Raw genomic sequence first — 19,173 nt, forward strand, 5'->3', positions numbered from 1 at the left:
TATCTAAATTATTATTACTTTTCTTTGAACACTGTTACGATACTATGTATTTTTTTCAATAAACAATATATTTTTGCTATCTTCTCATTTGTTTCCATGCCTTAAAAGTCCGACCTGTGTGTACCTAATTGGTATCCTTCCCCTATGTTCCCCTTGATGTATACGGATGTGGGGCTTTGTGAGTGCTTTTCCTTTTTCTATTGCTCTGTGATACTTATGTACATGGGAGGAGCCTGTGATACTTCTGTACATGGGAGGAGCCTGTGATGGGAGGAGCCTGTGATACTTCTGTACATGGGAGGAGCCTGTGATGGGAGGAGCCTGTGATACTTATGTACATGGGAGGAGCCTGTGATACTTATGTACATGGGAGGAGTCTGTGATACTTATGTACATGGGAGGAGCCTGTGATGGGAGGAGCCTGTGATACTTCTGTACATGGGAGGAGTCTGTGATACTTCTGTACACGGGAGGAGCCTGTGATACTTATGTACATGGGAGGAGCCTGTGATACTTCTGTGCATGGGAGGGGCCTGTGATACCTCTGTGCATGGGAGGAGTCTGTGATACTTGTGTACATGGGAGGAGCCTGTGATACTTCTGTACATGGGAGGAGTCTGTGATACTTCTGTACATGGGAGGAGCCTGTGATGGGAGGAGCCTGTGATACTTCTGTACATGGGAGGAGTCTGTGATACCTCTGTGCATGGGAGGAACCTGTGATACTTCTATGCATGGGAGGGGCCTGTGATAATTATGTGCATGGGAGGAGTCTGTGATACTTGTGTACATGGGAGGAGCCTGTGATACTTCTGTACATGGGAGGAGCCTGTGATACTTCTGTACATGGGAGGAGTCTGTGATACTTCTGTACATGGGAGGAGCCCGTGATACTTCTGTACATGGGAGGGGCCTGTCATACCTCTGTGCATGGGAGGAGCCTGTGATAATTCTGTGCATGGGAGAAGCCTGTGATACTTCTGTGCATGGGAGGGGCCTGTGATACTTCTGTGCATGGGAGGGGCCTGTGATACTTGTGTACATGGGAGGAGCCTGTGATACTTCTGTACATGGGAGGGGCCTGTGATACCTCTGTGCATGGGAGGAGCCTGTGATAATTCTGTGCATGGGAGAAGCCTGTGATACTTCTGTGCATGGGAGGGGCCTGTGATACTTCTGTGCATGGGAGGGGCCTGTGATACTTCTGTGCATGGGAGGGGCCTGTGATACTTGTGTACATGGGAGGAGCCTGTGATACTTCTGTACATGGGAGGGGCCTGTGATACCTCTGTGCATGGGAGGAGCCTGTGATAATTCTGTGCATGGGAGAAGCCTGTGATACTTCTGTGCATGGGAGGGGCCTGTGATACTTGTGTACATGGGAGGAGCCTGTGATACTTCTGTGCGTGGGAGGAGCCTGTGATACTTATGTACGTGGGAGGGGCCTGTGATACTTATGTACGTGGGAGGGGCCTGTGATACTTATGTACGTGGGAGGGGCCTGTGATACTTATGTACGTGGGAGGGGCCTGTGATACTTATGTACGTGGGAGGGGCCTGTGATACTTATGTACGTGGAAGGGGCCTGTGATACTTCTGTGCATGGGAGGAGTCTGTGATACTTATGTACATTGGAGGAGTCTGTGGTGGGAGGAGACTGTGGTGGGCAGAGTCTCTGATACTTCTGTAAATGGGATTTTTTCCCTTTTTTGTATTTAAAACATTTGCAAAGATTTCAAACAATCTTCTGTCACGTTGTCATTACATTTGTGGAGAGTTTTGTGGAATACGGCTGTAACATAAAATGTGTAAAAAGTGAAGCACTGTGAGTACTCTGCGGATGCTCTCTATGTCCTGTGTGGAGGTTTATCGGGGTGGAATGTCCTGGCGTCCCCTGGCAGCGCTCCTATCAGACATTCCTGCGGAGAGCGCTCTTGTGACACTCGGCGCACATTTTCCATGAGGTCAGAGAGAGACGAGTCACCCGGGAGATCTGTGAGATACGATTGTATTCTCAGCACAATACACACAACAATCAGACACACATCAATGTGATAGAAACACTTCGATATCATGTAGTCACATGGTCAGCCTTGTCTATCTTAAAGCACAACTCCGCTCTCCACCAAATTCAAGTTTTTTTTCCGATGTTGTGGGGCGAAGCAAACATTTTTGTCTGGGGCCCCAGGAAGGAGTTTTCCCTCACTTCCTGTCCCTGTGACACCGTGCAAGAAACTACACTACAGGTGGTGTCCAGGACAGAAGGGCAAAGACATCAATAAACACTGTCAGAGGGTCTAACTCCTCCCCACTAATGTGTCCCCAATGGAGAGATTTCCCATCACTTCCTGTCCTAACAAATAGGAACCCTCCCCCCATAAAAAATGTGTGGAGACACAAACTACTGGGGGAAATCTCCCCATTGTGGGAGGGGCAGAGACACAAACTACTGGAGGGAGATCTCCCCATTGTGGGAGGGGCAGAGACACAAACTACTGGAGGGAGATCTCCCCATTGTGGGAGGGGCAGAGACACAAACTACTGGGGGGGGAATCTCTCCATTGTGGGAGGGGCAGAGACACAATCTACTGCAGGAAATCTCTCCATTGTGGGAGTGGCAGAGACACAAACTACTGGGGGAAATCTCCCCATTGTGGGAGGGGCAGAGACACAAACTACTGCAGGGAAATCTCCCCATTGTGGGAGGGGCAGAGACACAAACTACTGCAGGAAATCTCCCCATTGTGGGAGGGGCAGAGACACAAACTACTGCAGGAAATCTCCCCATTGTGGGAGGAGCAGAGACACAAACTACTGCAGGGAAATCTCCCCATTGTGGGAGGGGCAGAGACACAAACTACTGCAGGGAAATCTCCCCATTGTGGAAGGGGCAGAGACACAAACTACTGCAGGAAATCTCCCCATTGTGGAAGGGGCAGAGACACAAACTACTGCAGGGAAATCTCCCCATTGTGGGAGGGGCAGAGACACAAACTACTGGGGGAAATCTCCCCATTGTGGGAGGGGCAGAGACACAAACTACTGCAGGAAATCTCCCCATTGTGGGAGGGGCAGAGACACAAGCTCTGGGGGGGGGGGGGGGGGGTTATCTCAGGAACGGAGGCGTCTCTGACTGGCTGATTCCATTGGGTGCAATACATGATTCGTGGAATAATGAAGCACAATAATACAAATAACAGAGATGATGGCGGATAATAGATGGAGTGCAGACTCCGCCCACTTTCTCAGGTAAGTTCATTGTCCACCTCTTTGTATGGATGTGATTGGACAGATCAGAAAGGGGCGGTCCATTCGGAGAGTTTGTTGGGTATATAAGGTGCTGTGGATGAGGGCGGAGCTCGGTTCCACTATGGGGTACATTCCTTTTATTTCTTGTCCTTGTCCCTCCTGGCTCCTCCCCCCGCGTTGGTCGGTGAAACGATTTGGTGTCACTTCCAGACTTGCCGCCATAGTTGGTGGAAGTTCATTGGGTATTCTTTGGAGTTTTGGAGGGATTTTTTTCACTGACCGAGTTGTGGGGCGGGGGGGGGGGAGGGGCGGCTGGGCAGGTTCCAGATCTAGGACAGCTCGTCCTTCCAGGACAGGTGACACGACTTGCAGAGGATGTGACCGTCCAGGGGGTAGCAGCCGCTCTCCGTCGGCTCCAGGGACAGGAGCACCCGACATTTCTGAAAGACACAAGAAGGCGGGTCACAGGCCGGGATTCACATAGAACAAAATAGGCCTGGATTCTCAGCCGTTCGAAAATAAACCATTAGTGTCAAATAGAAAATACTGCATTTGGCCTCTAGATGGAGCCAAGTATCACAGTAATTTGCTATAATATTTGGCTCCATCTAGAGGCAAAATTCAGAATTTTCTATTTTACACTAATGGTTTATTTTCGAACAGCAGAGAATCCAGGCCTGTTAACATTCGTTCTATGTGAACAGGGCAAAATAATGAATGTACATGCAACTTTTTAGTGGGCGAATCGCTATGCAAATTATTATTTTTTTTTAAATCAGTCCCTTTAAATCCAAAAAAAACCTTCAATGTCACATCTCCATTGATATGGAACCTCACAGTCTCACTTACCTCACAGCGATAGCAATTCTCATGGAAGTTCCGCCCGATACATTCGATCTTATAGGAGTCCTGCCCGTCCCTGGGGATGATCGGCTCCTCACACACATTACAGATCGGGGCGTATTTCCTGCAGGATATCACAGAAGAGATAAAGTTCACTGTGCTGTGCCGGGAATGCCATCACCTCAGGGCCACATTACACAACCCCCCTCCCCCACTAGTGATTCCATGCCCTCCTCTCCCACCCCTGCACCACACATTCCATGCCTATCTTCCGCACCCCTGCACCAGTCATTACATGCCCACCTCCCCCACACCCGCACCACCCATTCCATGCCCACCTCCCCCACACCCGCACCACCCATTCCATGCCCACCTCCCCCACACCCGCACCACCCATTCCATGCCCACCTCCCCCACACCCGCACCACCCATTCCATGCCCACCTCTCCCACCCCTACACCACCCATTTCATGCCCACCTCTCCCACCCCTGCACCACCCATTCCCTGCCCACCTCTCCCACCCCTGCACCACCCATTCCCTGCCCACCTCTCCCACCCCTGCACCACCTTCCCCACCCCTGCGCCACCCATTCCATGCCCGACTCCCACAGCCGTGTACCACCCTTTCCATGCCCCTCTCCCCCACTCCTGCACGACCCATTCCATGCCCACCTCCCCCACCCATTCCATGCACCACCCATTCCATGCCCACCTCCCCCACCCATTCCATGCACCACCCATTCCATGCCCCACTTCCCCACCCCTGCACCACCCATTCAATGCCCCACTCCCCCACCCATTCCATACACCAAGCCCCCACCCCTGCACCACCTATTCCATGCCCCATTCCCCTACCCCTGCACCACTCATTACATGCCCCACTCCCCCACCACTGCACCACCCATTCCAAGCCCACTTTCCCCACCCTTTCCATGCCCACCTCTCACACCCCTGCACCATCCATTCCATGCCCACATTCCCTACCCCTGCACCAACCATTCCATGCCCACCTCCCACACCCCTGCACCACCTATTTCATGCCCCACCCCTGCACCACCTATTTCATGCCCCACCCCTGCACCACCCATTCCATGCCCATCTCCCCCACCCAGTCTATGCACCACTCCCCCACCCCTGCACCACCTATTCCATGCCCCACTCCCCCACTCTTGCACCACTTATTCCAACTCACAGCAACCTCAGGCGAGGAATGTTGCATGCAGGGAAGTCTACAGCTTCCTCTTTGTTCATTAAGGGCTGAATACAACATATGATCATCTTTATTGTCTCTTGCCTGAGTTTTGAATTTCTACTTTATATAAACTAATAATGTAATCTAGGGTTGCACTGATCACACAAATCGCACTGCAAGGAATGCATGCGATTTCCCCTGTGGGTGTGTATAGAAAGGGAAAAGCGCCATCTAGTGGGCAGTTTATTAAAAATATTAGAACTCACACTACATATCTGGCCACATGCAAAATCTTCATAGATGTCCCAGTCCCGCCAATGATAGCAAATCACAGATACTGGAGGGAAAGTTCCAGGACCCTGTGGGTATAGGGTGGAAGTGATGTCAGCTGGGGGGGGGGGGGGGGGCGGATCTACATCTCCTCCAGCCCTGTACGCACCTCCAGCGGCTATGCTTTGCTCTCATCGGCGGGCCCGGGACACCTATGAAGATTTTGCATGTGGCCAGATATGTACTGCAGGTTCTAACATTTTTAATAAACTGCCCACTAGATGGCGCTTTTCCCTTTCTATACACACAGGAGAAGTGGGGGAGATTGCATGCGATTCTTTGCAGCACGATTTTTATTTTATTTTTTCTATTGATGCAAATCGCACCACAAAGTATCGGTATCGGGAGCATTTGATTCAAGTACAGCTACTCCCGCTAATGCTTGGTATCGGCACTGATACCAGGATCAGTATCGGCGCATCCCTACTGTATACAATGTCTCCATTCTTCCAATATTCTTCTTTTAGTCTAAGACAGGGGAACCCATGACGGGTATTTTGTAGAACTTTACTAAATCGGAAGCAAGTGCCCTGTTTATGTTCTAGGAGGGGAGGGGAGGGGGGAGGGTGTCCCTCCTCTGAGGCATTCAGCTGTGTGTGTAGTGTGAGCTTCAGTTCTCATGAACTCTTCATAGAAGCCGATAAGGACAGTCATTACAGATTTGTACAATTATTTCTTGCAGATTTCCCGTTAATGTTTCTCACTAGTTGCCCCGAGGTCTTACCACCCCCCCCCCCCCTCGGTTGTACCTGTAATAATCCTGCGCACAATGAACGTCGTTGTATTCGTCCACAGCGAAGCTCTCGTCGGCGATCGTCCGGTGGCACACCACACACCTGAAGCACTCGGGGTGGTAGCTGTTCCCCATGGCACGCACTATGTGCTGCATGATCAGCGTCTGGCAGGTGGCGCATTTCTCCAGCGTGTCCTGCAGGGGGGGGAGGGAAGAGAGACACCCCGGATTTATCACCCGCCATTATGGACCGATCCCCCCCTCCAATGTTCACACACCGCCATATTTAATCATAATACGATTACTCAGCTCTGTGATTGGCTGCCTCGATCGTTCCCAATAATACAGATTGTTTCAACGTTTTCACGGGTCACGCCCCAAATCTAAGTCCCCTCCTCCAAACCCGATAATTAAAATCTCCATAAAAGCTTCAAAATCTATCCAAACCAACCGATGAAAGACATTGCAGCTTTACAAGTCCTTGGTGTGGAGGCCGCATTCCTTTTTCCTTTTTTTTTGTTTTTTTTTTGCCTGCTAAGCCTCTAAATAACACACTTCCTGTCCCTGGGTGGCTACGTCACTCCCCCGCTGTGTCTATGGAGGGGGGCCATGGTTGTCACCCCAGGCTGTTCTCCCGATATGGACTACAAACATGTCTGTATCTCTTCACCTCCATTACATGGGGGGCAGGGCACTGGGTAGTTTACAGAAGAGATAGCTGGGGAAGAAGGCACACCGGAGAAATGCTCCAGAGGTGGCTGGTCATAGAGGTTACCAAAGATCAGATCGTCTCTGCTCACCTCTATGACTCTGCAGGACCGGAGAGATGTCATGATGTCACTTCCTGTCTAGGAGGTGGAAGTAAACAATTTTTTTTTTTTTTTTTAAAGGTCTTCTTGACCCCCAGATAAAAGAAGAGTACCTGTTACATGCCTATTACTGTCACAAGGATGTATAGTAAGATCTTGGAGGAGAACCTTCTTCCCTCATCCAGAACACTGAAGATGGGTCATGGACGGGTCTTCCAGCATAACAATGACCCAAAACATACCTTCGAGGCAACAAAGGAGGGGCTCAAGAAGAAGCACATTAAGGGTCATGGAGTGGCCTAGCCAGTCTCCAGACCTTAATCCTACAGAAAATGTATGGAGTGGAGCTGAAACTTCGAGTTGCCAAGAGACCTTCAGGGTTTAGAGAAGATCTGTAGAGAAGAGAGGAGAAAATCCCTCCTGAGATGTGGAAACCTCATCACCACCTACAAGAAACGTCTGACCTCTGTGATCACCAACAAGGGTTTCCCCACCAACTACTAAGGGGGTCAAATACTTATTTTACTCACTCAACTCCATTTATAACATTTGTATTGTGTATTTTTTCTGGATTTTGGGTTGATCTTCTGTCTCCATCATATAAAATACACCTCTGATAAGAATGATAGACCTTCATTTCTATGTAAGTGGGCAAAACTTACACCATCTGCAGGGGAGACGATCGTTATTCCCCCCTCTGTATATGGCGGTTTATATCGATCTTGGTAAAAAAAAAAAAAGGCGCGCCGGTGCACAGTCTCGGCGGTCACAAAGGGGTTAATCTCAGGTCAGGTGACGGCGCCCGGATGACGTAGATGATTTTGAACTTTTTTTATTTTCCTGATGATCGAGTTTCTACGTTTCCGCCCCTCGCCGCTGGATGCGTTTTGGGGGTGGAATTCGCTGAGTTTGCCGTTCTGCTGCCAAGTACAATAAATGTGCGGCTTGTGCCGCGTCTCAGCTGTTCAGCAGCGGGCGGCCCTGGAAACGGCTCCGGGACACGCAGGGCGTGGGATCCAGACAAGTTCAGGTTTATGAACTCAGCAGATTCATACGGAGGGGGGAGGGGGGAATGCGCGAGATATGAAATATGAGAAGGAAGTAGAAAGTGAAATCTTTGTACAGCAAAATGCCAAGGTCACCGCAGGAGGCAGCAAGGTCGGCACCTAGAACAAACGCTCAGCGCCGATTCTGCCATGTCAGCACACTGTGACCTCATCCTATGATGTCACTCACGCATCATCCAGGGATCCCATGGGAAAACTGCTGATGCAAGCGGTGCGGAGAACCTCCGACAAAGACTGATGGGGAACATTCTAATCTAAATTCCTTCTTTTTCAGATAATTCGAAAGAAGATCTCCTTGTCGGCCGCAGTCTAGAACAGAGCGCCAATCGTCCCGCACGGTCTACATCGGAGCGCCAATCTCTCTCCGCACTCCACAAGAGAGCACCAACCTCACTCTCTTCAATCCAGAAGGCCATCTCCTCATAACAGTCTAGATCAGAGCACCTCTCACTCCTTGAAGTCTAGAGCGGAGCCCCATCCCTCCTTGAAGTCTAGACCGGAGCACCGCTCCCTCCTTGAAGTCTAGAGCGGAGCACCGCTCCCTCCTTGAAGTCTAGAGCGGAGCGCCGCTCCCTCCTTGAAGTCTAGAGCGGAGCACCGCTCCCTCCTTGAAGTCTAGAGCGGAGCGCCGCTCCCTCCTTGAAGTCTAGACCGGAGCGCCGCTCCCTCCTTGAAGTCTAGACCGGAGCGCCGCTCCCTCCTTGAAGTCTAGACCGGAGCGCCGCTCCCTCCTGGAAGTCTAGAGCGGAGCCCCATCCCTCCTGGAAGTCTAGAGCGGAGCGCCGCTCACTCCTTGAAGTCTAGAGCGGAGCGCCGCTCCCTCCTTGAAGTCTAGAGCGGAGCGCCGCTCCCTCCTTGAAGTCTAGAGCGGAGCGCCGCTCCCTCCTTGAAGTCTAGACCGGAGCGCCGCTCCCTCCTTGAAGTCTAGAGCGGAGCGCCGCTCCCTCCTTGAAGTCTAGAGCGGAGCGCCGCTCCCTCCTTGAAGTCTAGAGCGGAGCGCCGCTCCCTCCTTGAAGTCTAGAGCGGAGCGCCGCTCCCTCCTTGTAGTCTAGAGCGGAGCGCCGCTCCCTCCTTGTAGTCTAGAGCGGAGCGCCACTCCCTCCTTGAAGTCTGGAGCAGAGGACCTGTCACTCTGAGAATTCTAAAACAGAGTGCTGGTCTCTATGGTCTAGAACAGAGCTCCTGTTGTCCCACATGGTCTACACCAGATCACCAATCACTCTCCACACGAATCGCTCTCTTTGGTCTGGAACGCCATCTTCTTGCAGCAGTCTAGAAGAGAACACCAGCCCCTCTCTATGGTCTACAACAGAGCACTAGTCCCTCGCTGCCATCAAAAACAGTGCCAATTACTCTCTGGTCTGGAACAGAATACCAGTCCCCCTTCCCAGTCTAGAGCAGAACACCAGTCCCTCTCCCCAGTCTAGAAGAGAACATTAGTCCCACTCCCCAGTCTAGAAGAGAACATTAGTCCCTCTCCCCAGTCTAGAAGAGAACATTAGTCCCACTCCCCAGTCAAAAGCATAACACCAATCCTTCACCCGAGTCTAGAACAGAAGACCAGTCCCACTCTCCAGTCTAGAAGTGAACACCAGTCCCTCACTCCTATAGAACAGAACAACCGTCCATCTCTGCAGTCCAGAACAAGGATTCAGTCCCTCTGCCCAGTCTAGACCAGAACACCAGTTCCACTTCCTAGTTTGGAACAGAACATCAGTCTCTCTCCCCAGTCTCGAACAAAGCTTCAGTCCATCACCCTACTCTAGAATTGAACGCCGGTCCCTCTCCTCACTCTAGAATTGAACGCCGGTCCCTCTCCTCAGTCTAGAATTGAACGCCAGTCCCCCTCCCCAGTCTAGAATTGAACGCCAGTCCCCCTCCCCAGTCTAGAATTGAACGCCAGTCCCCCTCCCCAGTCTAGAATTGAACGCCAGTCCCTCTCCTCACTCTAGAATTGAACGCCAGTCCCTCTCCTCACTCTAGAATTGAACGCCAGTCCCTCTCCTCACTCTAGAATTGAACGCCAGTCCCTCTCCTCACTCTAGAATTGAACGCCAGTCCCTCTCCTCAGTCTAGAATTGAACGCCGGTCCCCCTCCCCAGTCTAGAATTGAATGCCAGTCCCCCTCCCCAGTCTAGAATTGAACGCCAGCCCCTCTCCTCACTCTAGAATTGAACGCCAGTCCCTCTCCTCACTCTAGAATTGAACGCCAGTCCCTCTCCTCACTCTAGAATTGAACGCCGGTCCCCCTCCCCAGTCTAGAATTGAACGCCGGTCCCTCTCCTCAGTCTAGAATTGAACACCGGTCCCTCTCCTCAGTCTAGAATTGAACGCCAGTCCCTCTCCTCACTCTAGAATTGAACGCCAGTCCCTCTCCTCACTCTAGAATTGAACGCCGGTCCCCCTCCCCAGTCTAGGATTGAACGCCGGTCCCTCTCCTCAGTCTAGAATTGAACGCCAGTCCCCCTCCCCAGTCTAGAATTGAACGCCAGTCCCTCTCCTCACTCTAGAATTGAACGCCAGTCCCTCTCCTCACTCTAGAATTGAACGCCAGTCCCTCTCCTCACTCTAGAATTGAACGCCAGTCCCTCTCCTCACTCTAGAATTGAACGCCAGTCCCTCTCCTCACTCTAGAATTGAACGCCAGTCCCTCTCCTCACTCTAGAATTGAACGCCAGTCCCTCTCCTCACTCTAGAATTGAACGCCAGTCCCTCTCCTCACTCTAGAATTGAACGCCAGTCCCTCTCCTCACTCTAGAATTGAACGCCAGTCCCTCTCCTCACTCTAGAATTGAACGCCAGTCCCTCTCCTCAGTCTAGAATTGAACGCCGGTCCCTCTCCTCAGTCTAGAATTGAACGCCGGTCCCTCTCCTCAGTCTAGAATTGAACGCCGGTCCCTCTCCTCAGTCTAGAATTGAACGCCGGTCCCTCTCCTCAGTCTAGGATTGAACGCCAGTCCCCCTCCTCAGTCTAAAAATGGAATGCAAGTCCCTTCCTGAGGCCTAGAACCGGTTCCCGTCCCCTTTCTAGTCATGCCCTGCACACTGGTTCTGGGTACCTTATAGCAATGCTCACAGATGGGCCGTCCATCTTTTTGGTAGTACAGCTGCCCGGCCAGGAGGCGGTGACACTTGCGGCAGGTGAAGCAGCTGGCGTGGTATTGCTTCTTCATGGCCTCGATGGCGGCGGCGGTGGGGAGGATGGCCTTGTGGCAGAACGCGCAGGTCTCTGATGGAAAAGCACAGGACAGGAGGTGACACAACGTCCAGATCTGTTCTCTAACTCCCGTGTCCCCTCCTCCCATTGGTCGTCTCTAGGACTTATCCAAAGCCTCTCCCATCCTCTGGAGCTCTCTACCCCAATCTGTTATAAGCCGGGCTCTCCTTAACCTTCTTGTATTTTACTGTATTGTAACTGTACTATCTCCTTTTATAGTGTAAAGCGCCGCGCAAACTAATGGCAACATATAAATCCTGAATAATAATAATATAAATCCTGTATAATTATAGTAATAATAATATAAATCCTGAATAATAACAGGAATAAAATAAATCCTAAATAATAATAATATGAATCCTGTACAGTAATAATATAAATCCCGTATTATAATAATAATATAAATATTGTATAATAATAATAATATTAATATTGTATAATAATATAAATCCTAAATAATAGTAATAATATAAATAGTGTATAATAATATACATCCTGTATTATAATACAATATTATTAGTATTCAGGATTTATATTATTATTATAATACAGGATGTATATTATTATTATACAGTATTTATATTATTATAATACAATATTATTAGTATTCAGGATTTATAATATTATAATAATAATAATATAAATACTGTATAATAAGAAAATAAATCCTATATTATTATTCAGGATTTATGTTAATAATATAAATCCTGTTTTTATAATAACATAAATCCTGAATAATAATATAGGATTTATATTATTATAAAATATTTATATTATTATTATTCAGGATTTATATTATTATTATTATTATACACTATTTATATTATTGTTATTATTCAGAATTTAACTATTATTATTCAGGATTTATATTATTATCATAATACAATATTTATTTTATTATTATTCAGGATTTATAATATTATTATTTACTAATAACATAAATCCTGAATAATAATATTAATATATATATTGTATAATAATAATATAAATCCTGTTTTTATAATAATATTATACTATATATATATATATATATATATATATATATATATATATACATATATATATATATAAAATAAATATTATTCAGGATTTATATTATTATTATTCAGTATTTATGTTATTAGTAAATAATAATATAATATAAATCCTGAATAATAATATACTGTAAATCCTGAATAATAACAATAATATATAAATAGTGTATAATAATAATATACATCCCGTATAATTATAATAATAATATACATCTTGTATAATTATAATAATAATAACAATATACATCCTGTATAATAATAATAATAATAATGTCTCTATCTCCAGGACAAGCGTGGGGCTTATTTATGGAATAAAATGGATTCTTCTAGAGCAGAAGAGAAGATCCAGGAGAACTTTTCGCAATGACCACGTCTGACCGCAGTTCACACCACGCCTCGGTCCTTGGCGCCATCATGGCGTACCTGAGCTCTCCGGCCTCCCGCTGTACCCGTTCTGCTTCCCTGGCACCGTCTCTTCTCTCCTCTGCTGGGTTGTGGTCGGTAAGAACTGCGGCTTCACCGGATTGGACGCTGGAGGTGTCGCCGCCTTCTGTATGGAGGAGAGGTGTCGGTGAATACAATGTTTTACATATATGGGTTCTGGGGGTTGGGGGGGGGTAATAATGGGACTTCACCTGCTGAGACGTGGGAAAGGCCAATTCCAGCTTCTCCAACTCTAAACTTAAGGAGTCCGGGGGAGGAGGAGGGGGAGGGGCCGGGTCCAGGAAGCGGATTGGGGTCTTGGTATGAACTGGTGGTGGGGGCGGGGGTGGCGGGAGATCGGGGCTCAGACAATCGTCTTCGGGGGGCATCTCATCCAAGAAGGTGGGAGTAAAGGACGGCAGACCTGAGAAGAAGGAGAGAAGAAATACAATGTATCCATAGAGAAGAGAAGAGACCTGAAGCTCGCCATACACTAATGCTTTAGTTCTACATTTTCCATTTTAAGAACATTCGTTCAATTTTCTAATCCTTAGCGGGGGGGGGGGCCAAGTCAACCATCGTTTTCCACCACGGTGGTGAGAAGATTGGAAGGAGAAGGTGGAGAATTGTTTGTCTACCTTCCAGAATCGAATGTTAAAAGTCAACTAAACTTTGAAGGACGTTCATCCAGTCATCGAATGTACAAAGAATGTTGGTACGAACGTTCACTGGAAACTCTTCTGGTGTATGGCCAGGTCTGGCCCCTCCCACACATTGTGAAGAGGAATCTCGGGAAATCGCTGACGGGTCACTCGTCTATCTTGTGTCAACATCGCAAATTCCTCTTCAAATCTCTGAAGAACCTCTTGTGCAATCTCCCCAATCTCCCCAATCTACGTGTTTTACATCTGAAGTCAGAGAAGAGCCCATCCGAATATCACCTCATCAGACCCATAGGATGTGGGGGAGGGGGGCGTGGGGGTTTAGGGGAAGGGTGATTAGTGATCAGGAAGCAAAATGAGAAGGTGGGTGTTTCAGTAAAGGGGGCGGGGGGGTAGGGAAGGTGAGTGTTTTGGGGGGGAGGGGGAATGGTAAGGTGGGTGTTTCAGGGAGGGGGGGGGGGAGGTGGATGTTTCAGGGAAAGAGAGGGGGGGGGAAGGGAAGGTGGGTTTTCGAGGGAGGAGGGTAGGGATAGTGGGGTGTTTTGGGGGAAGGGGAGATAGGGATTGGATGGGTGTTTTAGGTAAGGGGGCATAGGAAATGGTAAATATTTTGGGTAGAAGAGTGGGAAATAGGGGTTAGTGAGGCGTTTCGGGGGAGGGGGGGAAGTAGGAAAGTTGGTTGTTTTGGGAAAGGGGGGGGGGGAAAGGTGGGTGTTTCAGGAGGAGGGGGGGAAGTAGGGAAGGTGGACGTTTCAAGGAGAGTGGGGGGGGGGGGTTATTGGGGTGTTTCGGGGAAGGGGGGTAGGAAATGGTAAATATTTTGGGTAGAAGGATGGGGAATAGAGGATAGTGGGGTGTTTCTGGGAAGGTGGGTATTTTGGGAGGAGGGGGGGAGTAGGGAAGGTGGGTGTTTCGGGAGGAGGGGGGGTAGGGAAGGTGGGTCTTTTGGGAGGAGGGGGTGGAGTAGGGAAGGTGGGTGTTTTTGGGAGGGGGGGAGTAGGGAAGGTGCGTATTTCGGGGGGGTGATGAGTGGGGAAGGTGGGTGTTTTGGGGGGAGAGTAGGGAAGGTAGGTGTTTTGGGAGGGGGGGGGAGTAGGGAAGGTGCGTATTTCGGGGGGGTGGTGAGTGGGGAAGGTGGGTGTTTTGGGGGGAGAGTAGGGAAGGTGGGTGTTTTGGGAGGAGGGGGGAGTAGGGAAGGTGCGTATTTCGGGCTTTCGGGGGGGGGGGGAAGAGTAGGGAAGGTGGGTGTTTTGGGAGGAGGGCGGGAGTAGGGAAGGTGGGTGTTTTTTTGGGAGGAGGGGAGGTAGGGAAGGTGGGTGTTTTGGGAGGAGGGGGGGAGTAGGGAAGGTGTGTATTTCGGGCGGGGGGGAGTAGGGAAGGTGGGTGTTTTGGGAGGAGAGGGGTATGGGAAGGTGGGTGTTTTGGGAGGAGGGGGGGAGTAGGGAAGGTGGGTGTTTCGGGAGGAGGGGGGGTAGGGAAGGTGGGTGTTTCGGGAGGAGGGGGGGGTAGGGAAGGTGGGTGTTTCGGGAGGAGGGGGGGGTAGGGAAGGTGGGTGTTTTGGGAGGAGGGGGGTAGGGAAGGTGGGTGTTTTTTTGGGAGGAGGGGAGGTAGAGAAGGTGGGTGTTTTGGGAGGAGGGCGGGAGTAGGGAAGGTGGGTGTTTTTTTGGGAGGAGGGGAGGTAGGGAAGGTGGGTGTTTTGGGAGGAGGGGGGGAGTAGGGAAGGTGTGTATTTCGGGCGGGGGGGAGTAGGGAAGGTGGGTGTTTTGGGAGGAGAGGGGTATGGGAAGGTGGGTGTTTTGGGAGGAGGGGGGGAGTAGGGAAGGTGTGTATTTCGGGCGGGGGGGAGTAGGGAAGGTGGGTGTTTTGGGAGGAGGGGGGGTAGGGAAGGTGGGTGTTTTGGGGGGAGCAGGGAAAGTGGGTGTTTTGGGAGGAGGGGGGGGAGTAGGGAAGGTGGGTGTTTTTGGGAGGGGGGGAGTAGGGAAGGTGCGTATTCCGGGGGGGTGATGAGTGGGGAAGGTGGGTGTTTTGGGAGGAGGGGGGAGTAGGGAAGGTGCGTATTTCGGGCTTTCGGGGGGGGGGGGGGAGAGTAGAGAAGGTGGGTGTTTTGGGAGGAGGGGAGGTAGGGAAGGTGGGTGTTTTGGGAGGAGGGGGGGGAGTAGGGAAGGTGGGTGTTTTGGGAGGAGGGGGGGAGTAGGGAAGGTGTGTATTTCGGGCGGGGGGGAGTAGGGAAGGTGGGTGTTCTGGGAGGAGAGGGGTAGGGAAGGTGGGTGTTTTGGGAGGAGAGGGGTAGGGAAGGTGGGTGTTTTGGGAGGAGAGGGGTAGGGAAGGTGGGTGTTTTGGGAGGAGGGGGGGAGCAGGGAAGGTGGGTGTTTTGGGAGGAGGGGGGGGAGTAGGGAAGGTGGGTGTTTTGGGAGGAGGGGGGGGAGTAGGGAAGGTGGGTGTTTTTTTGGGAGGAGGGGGGTAGGGAAGGTGGGTGTTTTGGGGGGGAGTAGGGAAGGTGGGTGTTTTGGGAGGGGGGGGGAGTAGGGAAGGTGGGTGTTTTGGGAGGGGGGCGGGTAGGGAAGATGGGTGTTTTGGGGGAGTAGGGAAGATGGGTGTTTTGGGAAGGGGGGTAGGGTCGCTGGGTGTTTCGGGGAGAAGGGTAGGTAGTAGGGATGGGGTGTATTTCTGGGGGTAGGTTGGGGATTATGGAGGGATGAGGAAAGGTATCATTTCTTATCTGGATTGTGGAATTTGATGAATGGGGTGAGACATCTGATAAGATAAAGGAATGTGAGGGGAAGATTCCACATCACCGACTCAGAGATTTACAGCAAATACCCCCAAATCACCCATAGGGGGAGATACCGAGTATAAGAGATAACAGATAGCTGTGGACATTATATAGGGGTTATATATATAGCTGTACATTTTATGGAATGATATATATATATATATATATATATATATATTTATATATAGCTGCGTATATTATATGGGATGATATATATAGCTGTGTACATTATATGGGATGATATATATAGCTGTGTACATTATATGGGATGATATATATAGCTGTGTACATTATATGGGATGATATATATAGCTGTGTACATTATATAGGATGATATATATAGCTGTGTACATTATATAGGATTATATATAGCTGTGGACATTCCAGGAAGGGGAGACAATGGCGGGATGGGGGTGGGGGGCCTCCCAGGGTCTCACCTCTGGCTCTGGCACCCCCTTCCCATGACATGGAGTGATTATTGGGCGGGGGAGGGGGGGGGAATTCCTGGAATGACAATGAGGAACAGATAGAAAGCTGAGGAATGCGGCACTCAGAGGTCCTTCACTCCGTCCTCCTGATGTCTCCATCACATCACCAGAGACTGATAGAGAGATTCCCGACACAGCAACACCTGGGGGGTGGGGGGACCCAACCCAGGTACACAGGGGGGGAGGGGGGGTTAGCTGACCACAAGCTCCATGGTTACAGGTCACTGGATTAATGAGACAATATAGGAAAATGATCCCACTTCCCGTTCTACATTCCATTATAGGACATTCTCCAACAATCACTGGTCACATGACACCAGTGACATCATGGCCAACCCAGCCAACAGAGATTACCGGTGGCTGTGTTACCAGAGGCCTCTACTGGATTACCACAGTCTATTGCAGTGTTGTTATCAGAGACTGCTGCCCTGTTACCAGAGACTGCTGCCCTGTAACCAGAGACTGCTGCCCTGTTACCAGAGACTGCTGCCCTGTTACCAGAGACTGCTGCCCTGTTATCAGAGACTGCTGCCCTGTTATCAGAGACTGCTGCCCTGTAACCAGAGACTGCTGCCCTGTAACCAGAGACTGCTGCCCTGTTACCAGAGACTGCTGCCCTGTAACCAGAGACTGCTGCCCTGTTACCAGAGACTGCTGCCCTGTAACCAGAGACTGCTGCCCTGTAACCAGAGACTGCTGCCCTGTAACCAGAGACTGCTGCCCTGTAACCAGAGACTGCTGCCCTGTTACCAGAGACTGCTGCCCTGTTATCAGAGACTGCTGCCCTGTAACCAGAGACTGCTGCCCTGTAACCAGAGACTGCTGCCCTGTAACCAGAGACTGCGGCCCTGTAACCAGAGACTGCGGCCCTGTTATCAGAGACTGCGGCCCTGTTATCAGAGACTGCTGCCCTGTTATCAGAGACTGCTGCCCTGTAACCAGAGACTGCTGCCCTGTTACCAGAGACTGCTGCCCTGTTATCAGAGACTGCTGCCCTGTTATCAGAGACTGCTGCCCTGTAACCAGAGACTGCTGCCCTGTAACCAGAGACTGCTGCCCTGTTACCAGAGACTGCTGCCCTGTTACCAGAGACTGCTGCCCTGTTACCAGAGACTGCTGCCCTGTTATCAGAGACTGCTGCCCTGTTATCAGAGACTGCTGCCCTGTAACCAGAGACTGCTGCCCTGTAACCAGAGACTGCTGCCCTGTAACCAGAGACTGTGGCCCTGTAACCAGAGACTGCGGCCCTGTTATCAGAGACTGCGGCCCTGTTATCAGAGACTGCGGCCCTGTTATCAGAGACTGCTGCCCTGTTATCAGAGACTGCTGCCCTGTAGCCAGAGACTGCTGCCCTGTAGCCAGAGACTGCTTCCCTGTTACCAGAGACTGCTTCCCTGTTACCAGAGACTGCTTCCCTGTTACCAGAGACTGCTGCCCTGTTATCAGAGACTGCTGCCCTGTAGCCAGAGACTTCTGCCCTATAGCCAGAGACTGCTGCCCTGTTATCAGAGACTGCTGCCCTGTTATCAGAGACTGCTGCCCTGTTATCAGAGACTGCGGCCCTGTTATCAGAGACTGTGGCCCTGTTATCAGAGACTGCTGCCCTGTACCCAGAGACTGCTGCCCTGTTATCAGAGACTGCTGTCCTGTAACCAGAGACTGCGGCCCTGTTATCAGAGACTGCTGCCCTATTATAAGACTTCTGCAATGCTCCCACAAACTGCGTTTTACCTCCATTCCGGAGCTCCTCCTGGTCTGACCAGGACTCCTCGGGGGGCGGTTCCAGGTCTGGAAGGGTGGCGGGGGGTGACTCTGTCCTCCTCGGTTCTGACCTTGCTGATTGGTGGTTTGTTTGATCCTTTTGTGAAATTTCTGCTCTCCAAGGCGGAGCAAGAGTGATCGTTACTGATGACACCATCCTCTTCCCCGACATCTTCTGCTGGAGGAAATATCAGAATTATCCTTCAATGACATCACACAGGAAATCAATCACAGGAGGAAACATGAGAGTGACATCAGAATGTTATCCCTCAGTGACATCACACACAGTGGGGGGAGGGGAGACACCACCCTAATGATCCCTCAGTGACATCACACAACCGGAAATCAATGACAGGAGGAAACATGGTCATGGAGGTCACCAGAGCTTCACAGGTCACCACTGGAGTCCTCTTCCCCTCCCCCATGATGACATCACAGAGCTGGTGGATGTTGGAGACCTTCCCCTCCTCCACCTTCCCTCTGAGGATCCCCCACAGATGATGAATAGGGTTTAGGTCTGGAGACATGCTTGGCCAGTCCATCACCTTTACCCTCAGCTTCTTTAGCAAGGCAGTGGTGGTGTTGGAGGTG

General features: G+C 50.3%; 1 protein-coding gene across 5 annotated transcripts in view; it reads right to left on the reverse strand.

The window, feature by feature from the left end:
• Positions 1-1,992: 1,992 nt before the first annotated feature.
• The window catches only part of FBLIM1 (filamin binding LIM protein 1), a 33,960-nt gene continuing 16,779 nt past the window's right edge, over positions 1,993-19,173 (reverse strand). For 3 of the 5 annotated variants that reach the window (XM_077474742.1, XM_077474747.1, XM_077474744.1), the window contains exons 2-8: positions 18,553-18,757; positions 13,111-13,322; positions 12,899-13,025; positions 11,284-11,453; positions 6,365-6,543; positions 4,099-4,216; positions 1,993-3,689 (exon numbers count right to left, since the gene is read on the reverse strand). In XM_077474742.1, coding sequence (XP_077330868.1) covers positions 3,579-3,689; positions 4,099-4,216; positions 6,365-6,543; positions 11,284-11,453; positions 12,899-13,025; positions 13,111-13,322; positions 18,553-18,754 — 1,119 coding nt within the window. In that variant the 5' untranslated portion in view covers positions 18,755-18,757 and the 3' untranslated portion in view covers positions 1,993-3,578. Of the gene's footprint in view, positions 3,690-4,098; positions 4,217-6,364; positions 6,544-11,283; positions 11,454-12,898; positions 13,026-13,110; positions 13,323-18,552; positions 18,761-19,173 lie in introns of all 5 variants that reach the window. The other 2 variants (XM_077474743.1, XM_077474746.1) reach the window with 1 other exon arrangement.

This window comes from Lithobates pipiens, unplaced genomic scaffold (assembly GCF_037356315.1).
Source record: "Lithobates pipiens isolate NorthernLeopardFrog02 unplaced genomic scaffold, aLitPip1_a1.2 Scaffold_126, whole genome shotgun sequence".
Classification (NCBI taxonomy): domain Eukaryota; kingdom Metazoa; phylum Chordata; class Amphibia; order Anura; family Ranidae; genus Lithobates; species Lithobates pipiens.